The sequence below is a fragment of the Solanum dulcamara genome, chromosome 8, assembly GCF_947179165.1.
Source record: "Solanum dulcamara chromosome 8, daSolDulc1.2, whole genome shotgun sequence".
In the NCBI taxonomy this organism is placed as follows: domain Eukaryota; kingdom Viridiplantae; phylum Streptophyta; class Magnoliopsida; order Solanales; family Solanaceae; genus Solanum; species Solanum dulcamara.
Window position 1 is genome coordinate 72,202,370 of NC_077244.1, and position 18,857 is coordinate 72,221,226.

Consider the following 18,857-nt stretch of genomic DNA (forward strand, 5'->3'; position numbering starts at 1 on the left):
ATCACATGCATAATTTTTTTAAAAAGATTTATTTACATCCACTAATATAACGGAAAAAATATAGAAAGAGATTTTTGAGGAGCAATTAAGTCTTTAACCATGCTAAATTGCTAATGCATATATTAAAACCTCCTGCATCATGGATTTCCATGTATTGATAATAGAATAAATGTACTAAATTAGTTATCATAGCGGAAGCTTTAGTGCATAGGGCTGCACTTTTTTATACTCTAGCAAGCGACCCCTCAATATAACTAATCAGGGTGTGGTTAAATTGACTTGTACACCATGGTTATAAAAGAAATCCACCTTTGACCATTATAAATACCAACCCTTGAACCATCTTGATATCACACAGAACAGAGCATAAAGAGAGAGAGAGAGAGCGAGAGTGACTCTGTTTCAAGTCTCACTTCATATATAATATATACTCTTTGTACAAAATCACATCACCCATGGGCTTCAAACTCGTGAGGAACCAGAAGTTCATGCCAACGATCAAACACTTGCTTATCATCTCTATAGCTATCAATGCGGGCCTGGTGTTGAAACTACTGCATCATGGACATGAATGGGCTGGAAGGCTCAGCCCGGCCAACAATGGGAAGAATGAGGTGAGGATGGTCAAGGATGTGCTTCATAAGGCTAAGCCTGCAACTGATCAGTACATCAATCTGGACCAGTAAGTTCCATCTCACAATTTTCCAGCATGCTTCTCAAGTCTACTCTTCCCTCTGATCCAATTCCTTTTTAGTCTGTTTCCAAAAGAATGTCATAATTTTTATAGTTAAAAACAACTTAAACTTTATAATTCTTTGTTAAAATGTCTCGTCTTCTAAAAGCTTAAATTATGAGAGAGAACATACTTTTATTATTTAGTATTTTCAACACGCTCCTCTTGTGTGCGGGGCCTGATTGACCTCTACATGTTCTGATATCAGGTTGAACTGTGTGACTATCTCGAGTTAGTAAGATTTATTTTAGACCACAAATTTTAAAGTTTTCCTTCTTTTTTAAAATGTGCCACGTGTGACGGGAGTACTATTTTTCTTTCAGAAAATGATAATTGTTGTCAAGCAAAGCAAAGACAAAATTTTTTTGGCAATCCCTGTATTCTTGCCGGTGATGGAGGTCATCTGTTTCAGTGGTGAGGCAAGGATGGGAGCACATGTTTTGCTGGCATAACAGAAGGGTGTTCTTATTTTTTGTTAATTTTATCCTAGTGGGGTAGGGTGGGGTGGGTGGGGGGATTCTATCTGTAAGGAGTGATGGGGGCTTGGAAATGGCAAGGAACCATAGAAGATGCAATCTTTGATAATGAGAATGAATTGGGCTTCTGTCTCAGGGAGGTTGGTAGTGGGAGTTTATGTTGCTCGGACTCCAAAACTGTTGTCGGGTGTGTGTTGGATCTTTCGAGAGCAATACATTTTTTAGAGAATCCGATATGTGTGGGCATCCTGGTGTGGGGGCATGATAAGGGATAATGTCTGATTTTTTAACTTGTGCTGAGTGTTTTACACTATGATTATTTAACAGTGGAAACTGCTTCACTTATTACTTTGCTTCAACATTTTTCTACTATAGATGGTGGTCCTTGATTCTCTCATTTACCAGACATCATCATTCTTGTATTTTGAACTTGCTGGATGAGCCTCAAACAACTCAAAAGAACACTTTTCTATACTTTTATTAGTATTTTTTGTATACTGTTTGAAAATTACTTTTAGATTAGTTAATATAATTTTAGATCCTTCTGGGTCTACATACAGAACCCTATTGTCCTTTGAGAATATCTAAATGACTAAAGTTTGGGACCCTTAAGATTTGGAAATGCATTTTAAGACACATCCTTTATATCACTTGGGAAAGGTGGATGCATTACTTTATCCTCAACTTTTTGGAGCCATTTTTATGTTACTACCTAAAACTAATTATCCTTAATGAAGCACTTCTGCCGCAGGCTATGGAGGGCAGAAAACTCCATATTTTGGCCCGTTGATTCGTCTTAATTCTTATATCCTTCCTTTAATGGAAAAGATTCATAACTCTGCGTCACCTAACCACCTAATCTGTATTAAATGATGTTGCAGCAAGGACTATTGTCTTGATTGTACCACCTTTTAATGGTACATTATGTTGCATTGCTGAAATACTTTATGTAAAAATGTGATTGCTGAAATCTACAGCTAAAATGACAAATTTGATTTATGCTGTTTGTTGTTGCGGATAATATAAGGTAGATACTGCATTCACAAGTGAAAAAAAGGATCTTTGGTCCATTTAAGAAAGGAAGTTATTTTTTAATTAATATGATACAGTCCGAAGAAGCTTTGATGTCTTGTTACACTCTCTGCAGTGGTGATCCAACCATGTACGAGATCTATTGGAAGCAAATGGGAGACAAAACAACACTTGTTTTATCAGGTTGGCAATGCATAAGTTATTTTTCGGATACCAAGAACCATTGCTGGTTTCTGGAGCCAGGCTTTGCAAATGCAGTAACTAGACTGCACAATCTAGTTGGTAATGCTCAGACTAGAAACTATCACATTGTTGTTGGAACGGGATCTACACAATTGTTTCAGGCTGCGTTATACGCTCTCTCTCCATCCAATGCACCAGAGCCAATGAATATTGTATCTGCTGCCCCATTTTACTCAGTGAGTAATGCAGATTATGATTATTTGGTTTCTTTAGTCAATTTAATGACATGTAATTCATTGCATACTGACTTACCATACAGTGTTGACAGGGACTGATCTAGAGGTCTGTTTACATGTTAAGAAATCTACTAAATAACTATAATTTTTTTACTATGAACTCAATTATAATTACAAATTAACTTGAGGTCATTGTGAACTCATAAAATTCAAATCTTGGATTTGCTTCTGATAGTTTATTAGGCAAATAACAAAAGTTTAGTTTGGTTGTGCTTTAATAATAGCAGGACTGCCAGCATTTGGCATAGTTCTGGATAGATTTGTAAATACTAAAATCTATACCAAGTCAACTCTAGTTTTCACCAATAGAAATATATTTTATTTCAGATTTGCAGAGGTTCATGTTTCTGCTCTACATTTCTCCACTTTCACTATAGTTTTCTGCAGAAGCAACAGTACAGAACATATTATTTAAATCATCAGATTGTTACCTTGCTTTGTCTACTCATTTTCTCCTAGAACCAGTCAAACAAATCTTTTAAATTTTCAAGTTTCTTGTATTTAATATTTCTCCTACATGTTGTCATACTATTCCCTTTGCATTCATTATCTTTAATTATAATCGTACGCTTCAGCAAGATTTTCCTGCTTCTAGTAAAATAGGCATATGCCTCCTCTTTCCTATTTTTTTTTCGTTTCTTATTTCACACGTCTATGATCACCTGTTTGCACTGCAAGCTTAGGAAGCAACCAGACAGGTAACGATATTTTCATGTAAGGTACCGATTATTACCTGGATACACAACTCTGTCGTTCAATTGACCTAACTAAACAAGATTTACTCATGTCTTTCCATTTAAAGCATATCTCATGTTAATTAAGATATTCTATTTAGGATAATTATGTGTATTGATTGCACAAAAGATTGTTGCTTATCATTCAAACTTTTCAACTTGTTGTAGTCATATCCACTGATCATTGACTGCTTGAAATCTGGTCTGTACAAGTGGAAAGGTGATGCCTCTAAATTTAACAAAGATGATCCCTATATTGAGCTTGTGACTTCTCCAAATAATCCTGACGGATCAATCAGGCAAGCTGTAGTCAATGGAAGTGGAGGGATACTGGTGCATGACCTAGCTTACTATTGGCCCCAATATACTCCGATTTCATTTCAGGCAAACCATGACATTATGTTGTTCACAGTTTCCAAATGCACTGGACATGCTGGGATACGTATTGGGTATGTAATTGATTTCTGATTTATTATTACTCCTATATGACACTATCTCATTTTTAGTTGCTTTAACTTTATGCCTTTCACTTTAACCTTGAGGACACGCTCTTATAGATATAAAAATGTCATGGCATGTGTAAGATCACAAGTTCTACGTGTACTTTTGAAATGTGTTAGAAGTCTTTCTTAAACTTCGTACCTAGTCAAACACTTCCATAGTCAAATGAAATGGAGGGAGTAATATTTAGGGACTTTAGTGAGTCCATTCCATCCAAACTACTTTCATGAGACTCCAGAATTTTCGTTTCTCAAGTAAGAATTTCAGCAGAAACCAAATTAAAAGACAAATTCATGTAGTTTGAATGAGTTGATGCACATCTTGTTTTTACTCTCTCTTTGGATTATATATCAGTGCCCCACAAATAAAAACATTCTCATTTCTGTTGCATTAATTAACTATGACTATACTGGTACGTGGTTAACAACATGATTACATATTTTGATGGCAATATCCTCATCAAAACTGTAGATGGGCACTAGTGAAAGATAAAGAAGTTGCCAAGAAGATGACTAAATTTATAGAGATCAGCAGCATTGGTGTCTCTAAAGATTCACAGCTCCGAGCTGCTAAAATCCTTGGTGTTATTGCTGATACCTACGAGCACACAGAGAAGTTTGACAAGGCAACACCCTTCTTTCATTATGTCTACAATGAAATGAAAAAGCGATGGAGACAATTGAGAGCAGCGGTCAGCAAAGGCCAAACTTTTAGTTTACCTGACTTCCCTGTTGAAAAATGTAACTTTAGTGGTCAGAGATTTGGAACACAACCTGGTAATTTTAGTTTACTGATTGAGTTGTATCTGTTTTTTCGACAGTTCTTTTTTGTTTAACTATGAAGCCAATCAACTTTTCTTCCCCTCTTTTCAGCTTTTGCATGGCTAAAATGTGAGAAGTCCATAGACGACTGTGAAAGCTTCCTGAGGCAGCACAAGATTTTAACCAGGAGTGGGACACATTTTGGTTCAAGCGAAAAATACGTGAGGATCAGTTTGATAAGCCACAAGGAAGAGTATGATGAATTTATTCAAAGGTTGTCTCTGATCAGTTCTATGAACACTCCACATGAATAGAGTTTAGTCTTTTTTGTAGGCATAGATATTCTGTAAGACTTAAATGGTGCAGAGGGATGTACACAATAATGTATATACTTGTTTTTGTGATCTTATTGACTCCATACAAATACATCTTCAATTTGTTTCAAACTTTGTCATAAAATTAAGGACCAAAGATGTCTTGTTTTGATCACCAAAACAAGATATCATAAACTCAAATGCAACGTTGATTTCACATCACCGTGTGATTATTCAATATCTATCAATCATAATAAGGCAAAATCCCTTAAGAATGGCCCTTTACTTTTTCTCTATGTTTTCGAAGTAAGATTCATGTGCTGTTCTTGCTGCATCTTAGACCATTTTGAGGAAAAGGAATAGTGAAGAGACCTTAAGAGCAGACATCACTAAAACTATACATTGTTACATTGCTCAAAACCAAGTACGAAGAAGAAAGGATCCACATTGTGATGAGGCTGCACCCTGAATCCTGAAATTCCCAAGAAAATGAACAATATATATATATCATGTTAGGGGGAGAAAGCACCACAACTAAAGTTTGATACGATAATAAATAATAAAAATAAATTGGACACGAGAATTTTACGTGGAAACCCCCTCAAACAGAGGGGAAAAATCACGGGGTAGAAAGATTTTACTATGATAATATGGGAGTACACTGCTCTCAAATACAACTAGAAAACAACAATAAACACTTCTCTCTTGTAAAAAGAATAACTCACTAAAGAGGACACTCAAGACTACAATATTTATCTTGGTGTATAACTCTCTTTGTGTTCTTACTCTTTTGGATTGTATTTTTGTTGGATGATCTAAATGAGGGCAAGAGGCCCTCTATTTATAGAAAACTGAAAACGCCTAAAATATGAATTTTCGTGTAAAATACACATTTTCTTGTTGCTAAAGGAGGCAACAACTTTTGAAACGCGTAAAATACGAGTTTTCTTCTTGGACAGTGCATGTGCACCTCCCTTTTTGACTTTCTTGCATATCCGTTGTACTGGTGTCACCCAAATAAAGATTGCTCAAAAACATGTATACCAATTTGAAAGGGAAAGAAAAGGGAAAGGATTTCTTGGAAGTTCACACTTTTTTTTTCCAAGATGAAAATATATGAAGCAACACAAGAGTGGAATATTACCAAAGATAGTCCTGCTCATATAAGCCTTAGTTCATATTCACCAGCCATTGTTATGTACCTCACCCATGGAAGAGCTTGATATCCACTTTTTTCAATGATTTTGAGATAACGAACCTGCTCAAACCCAAAACATTAATGTGTAGTACTTTGTATAGTAGTTGAAACAGTAAGTGCAATGGTCTAAGGAAACTCGAGTAATACTAGTGACTTTCAACATATATACCCTCAGAAGTTCTAATATGGTCATATGCTGAATCATGAAATTTTAATTCAGGACACAACATCAAGGAGGAAAATGGAACTTTTTCTCTACAATGTTAAGATAAAATTACCTGAATTCCCGAGACTGTAAAATATGGTATCTCAAACTTAACGCGGATTGGAGCTTTTCTATCAGGAGGTGTGTCTTCAGATATCACACTTGGAAGTCTAAACTCTGCCCTCAGCATATAATCCTGTGCATTAGTTAAAATGTGACTGTAGACAATCAAATGGATACATTACACACATATCATCTTTCCGAATCCCTACCTTATTACCCGGGAATGACTTGATTTTCCATACCACTGCATCTCTCTCAGGAGCATACGTAGCATATCCCATCGATGTTCGTATGTTGGGACTCATTGCATCAGCTGGCACAGGCAACTCGATTTCAACATTCGTAGCAGTGCTGCCATATATATTAGCCAGTTCACTTGAAATATTTCCTTGAGAAAACCTACAACTGGTCTAATACCTAACGAAAGATAAGAATTCAACCTTCGCTCTTTAAATTGGCTTCTAGCCTTGACAGACATTTCAACGCGGCTTCTTGAATGCCTTTCAACTTGAGCTTCCACCCAAATCAGTGGCTTCACCTGAATCCATTAGTTATGAAGGCCTCAATTAACGAAAAATAGTAATATGATAGGCACACTTCCCATTACTATAATAATATAGTAACAGAGATAATGAATTGACCTGAGTACTAAGTCTATAAGTCATCAGATCAAATGATCCATCAGGAGGTATAAAGGATATTGTGCGATCATTTTCAAACCTAGCCAGACGTACACACCTGAATAAATGGTTTAGACAGAAGAATTTTAGTATCTGGAAGCACAGTAATTACGCTCGGGTCAAGGGTGGTATACGCAATTGCGGAAGCAGTCACTTGATTAGCAGACTAGCTTTCAGACATATTTACTACAAATGCTTACTGGTGAAACTTGATATCATCCAAATCAATGGATTTGCCTTTGGTAGGTCGACCTTGAGCCTCCAATAGTACTTTGTCGTTAAGCCCAAGCTTGCACTCAGGCATGCCACTGCAAGAGACAAAAACATGTTCCATCATAGCAAAACAGATCGTTGCAATGATAAGAGCCCGTCATGGTGATCAACGAGGAAAGTAGAAATGAAATAAGATCAAGTACAGGAAAGCTCTCATCTATTGTTCACCGAGACAGAACAGACCTACTCATCGAGCTATTATATATCTGTTAAAATTACATCACATTTGATAATCAAATACCTCAAATAAGCTCTCATCTTTAACGCCCCATTAACTTCAGAACGCATTAATTGGCCGTTGCTGTTGACAAGGAGATTAACATGTTCAACGACATCCAAATAAACCTGATTGAAGACAAAGAAAGTGTGATATTTAAACCAGAAGCTAAACTAACAGCACAAGTAGAAAGATTTAAGGCCATACTTCATTATTCTTATAAAATACACCCTCACTACGCCAAGAAACTGCATTTGTCACAGCCATTGGAGGGTGTTGGTTGACTTCCATTCTGTATGCATCCGTCTTGATAAACTCACTAAGAATCTTAGCTTCCGTATATTGAGGGTAACCAAAATCCATCATTTCATCAAGCAATTCATACTGACATAATGTTATTGGAAAAATCCATAATAAGTTACCTACCTACCATAATCTATAAACGTAAAATCTTGAAAACTTGTTCCTTATACTCACCACAACAACAAAGTTATCTCGTAGAGACTCCTCTTCTAGTTCTTCAAAATAATGCTTAAAAACCTTCCAAAGAAAATACGGAGAGTAAGAAAACTTCTCTACTTCATATCCAATCACTCGTTAAAGTAATTAGTTAATGGACCAACTTACATCAGCTACACAATGTAGAAAGAAAAGGAGGCTAGCAGCATTAGAGTTCTGCCTCGATGCTGCCATCAAGTAAATGTTCTTGTGCTGTATAAACATGTAGTTCACGCCATTTTCGTGGCATACTGGTCCATGAGATTCTAAGTCATCCTATATTTGTAAGTAGATTCAACACAATTAATATATTCATGAGAGATGGAGGCTGCTATTTTAGTTTATTAATGATTAAAATGGATCAATAACAATATCAAAGTTGTTCAAATAGGAATTTCAAGTTGATGGTTCAGACACAATGTGGAACTAACACCATTAAAATTAAAAATTAATATCTTAGCAATTCAGAAGTACTACACCAAAATGTAGTTGAAACAAATGCATGCGTAATATTAGATCCCCTATCTAGTAAGAACAAACAAAAAATAAACAGGAAAATTAAAAAGGACGATACCATTGGAATGATACAGAGATGGGAATGTCACGTACCTCTTTCTCGAGGAGCTTAGTAAAGAATTTCTCGACTTGTTGGGCAGAAACATCGCCTCTATAGTCACGACTTATAAGGCATCGACCTTTCATATCAAGAAGAAACAGAGCGGAGGTGGCACCCGCCATTGATGACCAAAAAATCAGAGATGCTACGTAATATTATAAACAAAAGAATCATGCAAATTATGTAGAATCGCAGAAAAATAATTTTTAGTTGATGTCAAAAATGAGAAAAGCTTAGAGATCTGGTAATGCAGTTTCATTTGTCTAACGTTTTCAGATGTAACCGGGCAGTAAAGCACGTGTTTTTATTTAGACTGTCATCTTACTCTTATATACAACCATCCGTATAAACAACTTTTACATTATCAAATTATTTGACTTTACGTGTTGTTGTACCTAGGTAATAGGTCTAATTTGGAAATTCGTAACTTATGTATGGCCATATGATTAATGTTGTTAAATATATTTTGGGGTATCATTTTTATCATGTTAACACTTATTTGTTGTGTCTCGTGGTATTTAATTTGACACAAAATTTTAAAAATGAAAGATTTTTTGAAATGAAACCTATGATCTAAAAAAAAAAGATATATGTGTGACTATTTTTTTTTCCGGAATAAAATAAAAGAAAAATGTACCACATCAATTGTTATAAAGATACAATATTTATTGTATAGATATTAATCTCTAAATTATCTTACAAGTATACATAGGACTTATATTCCAATTTGGATTATGTCTCTTGTAATTGGTGGCACACTGTTATATATTGTATGACACTCCTTTTAGTTAATTAGAAGTATGTTTAAGATAATTCCATTAGTTATTTCATGCAAATTATTTTCAAATTCATTAATTATCCAAGAAAAAAATCCTGCTATATATGTCATGCCAACTAAAGTGTCGTTAAAATATATTCCCCCCTCTTTCCAAATAATGTGACATTTTTTGAATTTCAAAATTCAAATAAATTTATCTTTGATCGTAATTTTTTTTATATATATCTTTAAATATTTTTATTTGTCAATTAAGGTATGACTTATAATAATTATCTTTTAAATATATTTTTTATATATATCTTTTAAATATTTTTATTTGTCAATTAAGGTATGACTGATAATATTTTTTACTTAGTTTTTGAATATATAAATTTTTTAAAATTTTTTTTTGAAAATTTCATATCTAAATTTATGATTAGAGTTAAATTGTTTGACTCTTGAAATTTGAATTATATCATATAAATAGTAATAATCATTCCTACTATGCAAAAGTATTAAAAAGTGTCGATTGTTAGTGATCCAAGAACATGTCATGAAATTCGATTACGACTACTATCACACGGTAAGTGACATCATTAACTAGTACTCCACAGTTTCATATGTAAAAAGGTAAAACGTCATTTTATTTGTCACCAAATAATTGTTCAAACACTATACCAATTGTATGATAGTTGGTGGTGATAATGTTTAATAGTTGGTGCCTTGGTGGTGATAATGTTTAACATTGATGAATATTATCGTTATTGAATGACGATTATGGTGACATTCGAATGATTAATGAAGATTCAAATATTCATAGAGTTCAAATAAATTTGACTGTCCAGATCAATATTTGAAAGTTGACTAATCCACCACTAATTTTAATGATGTAAAAATCCATCACAAAACATCACGCCCCTTACAGTAAATATACAAAGCACTCACTTAGCCAAACATTAACGTTATTTTTATATATCATATATATGAACCACTATTATTTTCACTATCTTTTTGTCTCTCTCTTCCCCTTTATCCCCTTCATCACTTTTGGTTTTAATTTTTATATACAAAAAAGGGTTAAAAAATAATTACTACAAATAAAACAAGAACTTACTCGTAAAAGAGTAAATAACTAGCTATATTACATAAAATCTTTCATAATCAATACATGTAACTTAAATACTTCATTAATTTGTTGTTCCTTATTATAGCCTAGATAGATATGGTTGACCTCTCCTTATGAGTAGGAAAAGAATAATTGTTCTCAAGCCTGTCAAGAGCAACTTTTAGCATGTACTCTAGCTATCCTTTCCATTATTCTCTATGTGTATGATCAGTATTAAATAAAAATAATTGATCATATATATTTTTTATCTATAAATTTTATCTATTTATCAATCTCTTACTGATCACATTTTAAAATGACCATATATATGACTAGATAATGGTCACCATTAACGACCAAAAAAAGTGTAATAATACTAGTACTTCCTTCGTCCGTTTTTACTTATCTATTATATTATATTATAAATAGATGTCTATTTTAATTTGTCGAATTTAAAAAATCAAGCGATAATTTATCAATCTCTTGCTGATCACATTTTAAAATGACCATATATATGACTAGATAATGGTCACCATAAACGACCAAAAAAAGTGTAATAATACTAGTACTTCCTTCGTCCATTTTTGCTTGTCTATTATATTATATTAAAAATAGATGTCTATTTTTATTTGTCGAGTTTAAAAAATCAAGCGACAATTTACTATTTTTTATTTATTTTGCCCTTATATTATTAAGTACTAATTAATTCCAATTTATTTTTTAACGAGTGAGATAACTTGTTATATCGGTTGATATAGTAAAAACTATTTTTTTTATTTTTTTTTAAAAGATATGTCAATTAAATATGAACAAATAAAAATAGACGTAAGGAGTATAATACTAGAATTTAAAAGAGTCCATTGAAGAATGAGTTGACCATGCGCATTGATTATGACCTACTAATAGAGGTGGTATAGAGTATAAAGATCACTGATGATATCGTAATCCTAAAAAAATATTGCTTTTACACAACTGATAGCATCCTTTAATGAACAAACCAAAATATATTTTTTAATAACTACATAATACTCCAAAAAACAAAGAACAAATTAAATTAAAGAAGTGAACACATATACTTTTTCTGCAAAAGGGGAGAGGAAAATCGAAATCGGAAATCAAGCAAAGATTATTGTTCAATTCACCATTTCAATATTTAATGTCACATTTAAAACTCGAAAATAATCTAAAATAAATTTTGAACTATAGTTTTCCCTTACATATATAAAATCAAAAAAATTATCTTTACCTTATTTGAACTCCCTTTGGCCTTGCCTCGATCTCTTTAGCTCTGTCATTATTTTCTAACAAAATTTGTTCTACCTATTACCTAGACATTTGCTAAGAGCAGTAATATATATTGAAGTAGTATATCAGCAGGAGGAAAATGAAAAGGGTAGAAGGTAAAACTAAATGGGAAAAGAGGGTCATATTCATCTTTTGAATATTATTATTTTTATTATTAATAATAATAATATTCGAAAGAGGGTCTTAGTCATCTTTTTTATCATAATGTTTTATGTACCCTCCCTCGAATTTATTATTATTATTATTGCCTATTTGTCTTTTGCCCTTCATTCCTTCTCCATCACTAAATTATGCTTTTTGCCTTCTTACCTTCTCTCTATCATCAACTACTTTTGCTATATTCGATTTTGCTAATTCTCTTCTGCAATTAGGGTTTTTCTCTTTTGAGTGGCTTCATCAATACATACTATTGGTAAACAACTTTCTTTTTTTATTTGTTACTACTTTTGTTATAACCAGTTTAATTTTCTAAGAAGAAAAGGTACTTCCCTTTTTCATATTTCTCATCAAAGGATTAAACCTAGATTACAAACTTTTGATTCAATTTGTATATATTGTTCTATGTTTCTTTTTGTAAACTAAATTTAATTGCGAGATTATACGCTTCTTCCTACTCCTTTTCTCGAAAGGTTAAGATAAATTACATTAAATACTTTACTATATACAACTCTATATATGTCATAGTTCTTGATCTAGGGTTTACATGTTCTTTTATGTACATTTAGAAGATGTATCCGGAACTGCATTTTTTAGATCTTACATATGTTTACCAAACTACATCACATTACTTGTAACTCAATTCAAGCAGAATTTGATTATCTCAGTTTGATTTCTGCTCACTCAACTAATAATAATTATTTTTTAGATTTATTTTTTTAAAAAAATTATTGAAAAGAAATATGACTTTCTAATATAATAACTATTAGTTCAGTGATAATTTGAGAAATCAGCCCTGATCATTCTAGGCCTGCAGGATGATGTAAGATAAGACAAATTCTTGTTACTTATAAATTTGAAGAAAGCATGCAGAGTTCCTTTTTAGTTATTTAAAAAAAAGGGAAAAATAAGAAGAACAAAAAGAAGTTAAGATTTAAGAATTTTCTATTGGAAAAGGGTCAGAAATATTTAGAATTTTAACATGAAGTCATCGTTTTATTATCCAACATGCTTTTTTCTAAGTGATTCCATAAAATAATTAATTTGCTCAAGGTATTTTCTCCTCCTTTTTTTGTGATTTACTCTTTTGATTGAAACCAGAATAATTAAAAGATATTTTCTCCTCATTTCTTTTCTAAATCTTAGATGTATTCTATAAGAGTTTTTTTTTTTATGGTTTTTAATTCAAGAGAAAAAGAATTTCAGGATAATATGTCCATGAGTGGGAGAAAATTATGAAAGTAGGTTAGAAATAAATAAGGAGAAGTCATGACATAATTTAAATTTTGTAGTAACAAGTAGAATAGTAAAAATAAATAAATCTTATATAGCTTAAATATGTTTTTTTTTTAAAAAAAATAAATTGATAGAAGGGATTAAATTAATTACTTGATGTTAACCTCGTTGCAGCTTAATTAGAGAAGAAATATGGCTTCATCCAGCTGCTACAATTCCCCTTGTGCTGCTTGCAAATTCCTTAGGAGAAAATGTCTTCCTGGTTGCATCTTTGCACCTTATTTCCCACCTGAGGAGCCACACAAATTTGCCAATGTCCACAAAATCTTCGGGGCCAGCAATGTGACCAAGCTTTTGAATGAGGTGCTCCCTGAACAGAGAGAGGACGCCGTCAACACTCTGGCCTATGAAGCTGAGGCCAGAGTGAGGGATCCCGTTTATGGTTGCGTTAGCGCAATCACGTTCCTCCAACGCCAGGTCGAGCTCCTTGAGAAGGAGCTTGACGCGGCTAAGGCGGATTTAATGCGCTATACTCATCAAGAAGAAATAATTGGATCATCATCTGTTCATGATAACATGGCATTGAATAGGAGAATGGGGTATGATCATCATGAAGGAGGTTATTTCCCTTATTCTTCCTCATCATGGAATGATCAAAACCCTTGTGGACGAGGAAATATTTGAGCCTAATTTATAGAGGGTTCATATTTAATTTCCTTTCAAGGGTTTTTCTTAGACCTTTTGTGGGAAAAACAAATTGTGTGCTAAATATATATAAATACTAAGTGTGCTATGGGTTTCTAGCTAGTCCTCCTCACATGCAATTTCCTAGATAGACCATTGAGTAATTAGACTTTTATAGTAGTTGTGTGCTGCTAAAAAAAGTCATTGTCTAAGTATTTTAATTTATGGCTATATATTGTGTCATATTCAGAGAGAGTCTAGTAAAAATGTCTGTGTGATTGTGAAGTGTCCTATTTTGTGGGATTTGTTTATGGTTTCACTATAATAGTAATAAATAAATAAATTATTTCATATGTCATTGTAAAGGAGATTCTCCAGTTTGAGTTCGTAGCTAGGTAAGTCATTCTATTCTCTCTATATAGCATGTATTTCTTGTTTATGTTTGGGTTTCAGCTTTTGATTCATATGGACCACTTTTGTTTACCTAATAACCTACAAAGCTACCTCCTTATTGTGAATTTCTAGCTGAAGGACACCTATCCAAATAGCACTAAAAGAAGCAATATATATATATTCTTTGTCTAATATATTAATCAGCTCAAATTGATGAGTATGGGAAGGAAACAACTTTATCTTTACTTTAAGGCATGTAACCAAAATGTCTTCTGTGAACCACTAGGGTAAATTTCACTTGTTGAACCTCAGGAAAGTCAGATTAATTTGCTGCAAACTTGCTTATAAATTTAGTTCATTCATCAACATTTGTAGAGCTTTTAAATCACTATTTGGCCCCAATAGTACGAACTTAATTTCCTAATTGCTTCCTGGATTCTTTTATCAGGTAAGACTGTTGGCACAATCGAATTTAGGATTTCTACAACATGAAAAGAAGAAAACATGTATTAAATGAGAATTGATCCCTATTTCTCTAGGTAAATAACTTAACGCTCAGTGTGTCTAGTTAGCCTTCTAATAGCATTAGTGCTAGTATTATATACATAAAACATCTAATTTTATGCATAAATCACAGGTTCACATGGCCGATTTTTATGCTATATATTTGCTGGCTTGTTGCATTATTATGTGCATGTTCTTGCCTAAAATTTCTTAGATACCACTAATAATATTCCTAACATCTCTCCCACCACCCTTTTTTTATGGGTCAAGTTTGTAGAAATTCTTTTTGATAATAGATGACGGTTAGACTCCAAACTAAAATCATATTTATTGTGATACCAATTTGGTGTGTATATATATATATATGTGTGTGTGTTCTCTTGATATAAATTCGTGTACTTGTATATAGAGTATATAAATACATCATCTTCAATTTAATTTATTTGTCCTACTTTTCTTATTTAGCCTGTTTAAAAAAAAAAAAAAATTCTTTTTTTTTCCGACAATTCTTTAATTTCAACTTTTCACATTATCACATTTTTAAAACCACAAAATTAAAGATCATTCTGGTACATTTGATATATCTTTAATTTATAATCACAAGATTCAAAAGTCTTTTTTACTTCTTAAACTTGTTAGAATAGGACAAACAAATTAAAACAAATGGAACAATATTATATAATACTCACTCTGTCCCAATTTATATGATTTACCTACATTCCATTTTTAGCCAGTTTCCCAAAAGAATGAAATTTTTATATTCAATAACAAATTAACTTTAAAATACCCATTTTATTCTTAATTAAAATGATTTAAAATCACACAACCATCTATAATATATTTTATATCATAAGTTTTAAAAAAATTTCTTTTTTTCTTAAAATTTTATGCTAAGTCGAATTACATTATATAAATTAAGACGGAGAAAATATATATTTGGTTAATTTTTTCTCTGCCTCCAGCTGTTGTTGTCGGGGACTGATGGATCAGAAAGCTGCTTTATATTACTTCTGAGAATTAATCAGGGATAGTTGCATCAACTCTGTCAGGTTCGAGATCATCAAAGAATCACCTTTGGGTTTGAGTACTCAAATACTATACTACCATTATTTGCACTCGTGTGTCCTAGTTTTTTTTTTTTAATCTTCTTCTTCTGCTTCAAAAACTTTGCTCGATATTGATTAACAGAGATTTCGATCATGACTTATTATATTGTATATTTTTATATATTTATATAATTTTTGGGCTGATTTTAGACTAAAAAGAAATAAGTTAAATAGTGAAATATCATGAGTGAAATAATATGAAGGTACCATAAATGAAAGACCAAAGCTAAAATAGGTACATGTGCAGATGTGCGTCTAGGTCAAATTTAGTACAATAAGTGGAACTCTTGGTCCTGCCAAGGCTATAATTTTAGACAAAGTTGTTAAAGTTTGGTCTTGCCAAAGTAATAATATTGTTCAAAAATGTCTGAAGTTTGATCTTGTCAAGGCTAGTTAAAGTTGACATTAATAAATTAAAGTCATATCATCAGTAAAAAAATAATAATAAATAATTTTAAAAAGGGGGAGGGTGATTTCTAAAATTGGCATTAGCATATCGAGTAACTTTTATAATGATAAAAATATATGTGACCCATTTTATAATAAGGGGTATATTTATTTTAAATTAAGAACTTGTTCTTTCCTTATATTTAAGGCCTTGCGAAGGTCATATCTTAGTAAGAAGTGTCTAAAATTGACAATGGCAAGCCATTATATATCTGTAAGTCTTGCCAAGTTCAAAATTTAAGTAAAATATATTTGAAGTTGGTTTTGATAAGTCATATCAAACTTCACGCAAAATGTCTCATGTTTGACCTTGTTTCTTTTTCTTTTTTTGGTTACCATCAAGTAACGTAAGTTATTATATTTCAACAAAAAATTACAGAAGAGGAATAAGCCTGACCTCGAAATACAACACCGACTGTACGTAAAACCATACTAGTCAATGAGCAAAAAACAGGATTTATTTTAGGAGAGTATTCTCTTCCAACTAAATTTATGACCAACCATATCTTTAACTAACCAAAAAAATTGACGTGTCATATCGAAGCCTAAGACTAGAAAGTTAGTTTTTATCCAAAGTCTAAAGTTATTTTCGAAGCCAGTAAACTTGCAAAAAAATAATTAAAATCTGACTATAAATTAAATGGTCCCGCCCCCCCCCCCCCCCCCAAAAAAAAAAGGGTACTTGTGCGCACTTCATCGTGCATAGACAGTCGAATTTAATTAAGACACCCTTTTTAAGTTACATCCGAAGTATTAATTTTCTCAAGTCTAACCGTTTTAAATAAATTTTAAATACACAACTTAAATTCAGATAAATATTTAGACTTTTACGTTTGAAATTTGACTTGTTCAACTCTAACTTTAAACAGTTTGACATCAAGTAAACTATATTTTTTTCTAAAACAAGACACACATATAAACCTAAAATTGAGTCTTATTTTCTTTTTCCGCACTAACTAAGGCACATATATATGCCTTGGAGTTCAGTGAACAAATTGACTTGTGTCCCAAAACAACTCATTTTAATAATCTAACACATGATTCAACCCCTATCTCCGTATGAATTCATATTGATGTCGGGAATACACATATGTTGTAGAGAGAATACAGGATGGATGGAACATCAAAAACATCCAACAAAAAAAGAAACAAAAGAATCAGTCACTTCTATACGCATCCATCGTTTAATAATCCATAAAGAAACAAAGGAATATCCATCACAATTTTTGGTGGTACCCACTAATGCATTTTTTTCTCTTGATGTAAAATGTTCACTGTAAAATTTTGATCTCTGCCATATTAATTACTATATATTCACCTGCCCTTTTGCTTCTTTTCCACGTCTAACTTTATGTAAGACAACAGAAACAAAGAATGATTGATCGATGTGCTTCATATTTTATTTATGGTGTACAATATAATGTTCACATTATTTGTTTCCAAAATGCTACTTGCATTTTGTCTTTCATACACTGGAATTGGGGCCAAGCGTACAAATATCTGATTTTGAGATCATCCTTTAAATCGTAGTTGAAATTGATTTTTTTTTTTGAGGAGGCTGGGGAGGAGGGAAATATACTAATTTTGGAATTAGTACTTCAGACATATGAGGCTGAAGTTGTAAAAAATCGTAATATAGAGTTTGGCAAATTTCAAACATATTTTGTTTAAAGTGTGATCTTGTCAAAGTCAAAAATTGGACATTTTTGCCTGAAGTTTAACCTAGCAATGGTTAAGGCCAATTTCAAATATATTTTTTCTACTGAATTTATGGCCTTGTCAAAGCCAAAATTTAGACAAATAATGTTGTATTCCATGAAATTCAGGTGAATAAATTTCTGCCTAGAAACAACAATTTATTCTTCGAATTTCAATTATATTTATACTACTTTCTTCGTTTCTTTTTACTTGTCAAATTTTGATTTGACACACTTATTAAGAAAACAATGATTGTTGTACGAGTTTACCATTTTACCCTTATTAATTAATAGAGTCTTAAACATATTTACTCACTATATTTTTCAAAGACAGTAACTCCATGTTAATAAATTAAGGGTATAATAGGAAGAAAAAAAATTGTCTTTTCTTGATTTGTCAAAAATGACAGGTAAAAAGAAAAATCAAATTAGGAAATATTTGACAAGTAAATAAAAACACAGAGAGTATTTAATATAATACTCAAATTTATGTCATGAGCTCAAATTTGAAAACATAAATTATATATATATCATAAAGAACTAATCTTAATTATTTATTTGCCAAAACAACAATAAATCTCACTTATTTGACAATAATATCATATAATAATATTTATCATTCTTTTCCAACAACACTCAGTTCATTTAAACTTAGAGGAGGAGTAATTTTGTCTGAAGTTATTTATA

At 32.0% G+C, this 18,857-nt stretch overlaps 3 protein-coding genes across 4 annotated transcripts; 2 read left to right on the forward strand and 1 right to left on the reverse strand.

The window, feature by feature from the left end:
* The first annotated feature begins 342 nt into the window (after positions 1 to 342).
* LOC129901600 (tryptophan aminotransferase-related protein 2-like) lies at positions 343 to 5,140 on the forward strand. Of its 2 annotated transcripts, none has more exons than XM_055976838.1 (5): positions 343 to 682; positions 2,357 to 2,660; positions 3,623 to 3,903; positions 4,427 to 4,731; positions 4,828 to 5,140. In XM_055976838.1, the coding sequence occupies exons 1-5, from the start codon at positions 456 to 458 to the stop codon at positions 5,028 to 5,030; spliced, it is 1,320 nt and encodes a 439-aa protein (XP_055832813.1). In that variant the 5' UTR covers positions 343 to 455; the 3' UTR covers positions 5,031 to 5,140. The 2 variants fall into 2 exon arrangements, with proteins under 2 accessions (XP_055832813.1, XP_055832814.1); XM_055976839.1 differs by lacking the exon at positions 343 to 682 and adding an exon at positions 1,269 to 1,396.
* Positions 5,141 to 5,246: 106 nt separating this feature from the next.
* Positions 5,247 to 8,902, reverse strand: LOC129901601 (AP-1 complex subunit mu-2-like). The gene is made up of 12 exons (XM_055976841.1): positions 8,774 to 8,902; positions 8,294 to 8,440; positions 8,144 to 8,206; positions 7,874 to 8,050; positions 7,691 to 7,794; positions 7,377 to 7,484; positions 7,138 to 7,234; positions 6,937 to 7,034; positions 6,706 to 6,847; positions 6,507 to 6,629; positions 6,175 to 6,288; positions 5,247 to 5,502 (listed from the first exon to the last, which is right to left on the reverse strand). The coding sequence occupies exons 1-11, from the start codon at positions 8,900 to 8,902 to the stop codon at positions 6,190 to 6,192; spliced, it is 1,287 nt and encodes a 428-aa protein (XP_055832816.1). The 3' UTR covers positions 5,247 to 5,502; positions 6,175 to 6,189.
* A 3,303-nt stretch (positions 8,903 to 12,205) lies between these two features.
* On the forward strand, positions 12,206 to 14,275 carry LOC129900545 (protein LATERAL ORGAN BOUNDARIES-like). Its single transcript, XM_055975541.1, has 2 exons — positions 12,206 to 12,359; positions 13,514 to 14,275. Exon 2 carries the CDS (start codon positions 13,532 to 13,534, stop codon positions 14,021 to 14,023), a length of 492 nt encoding a protein of 163 aa, XP_055831516.1. The 5' UTR covers positions 12,206 to 12,359; positions 13,514 to 13,531; the 3' UTR covers positions 14,024 to 14,275.
* Positions 14,276 to 18,857: the final 4,582 nt, after the last annotated feature.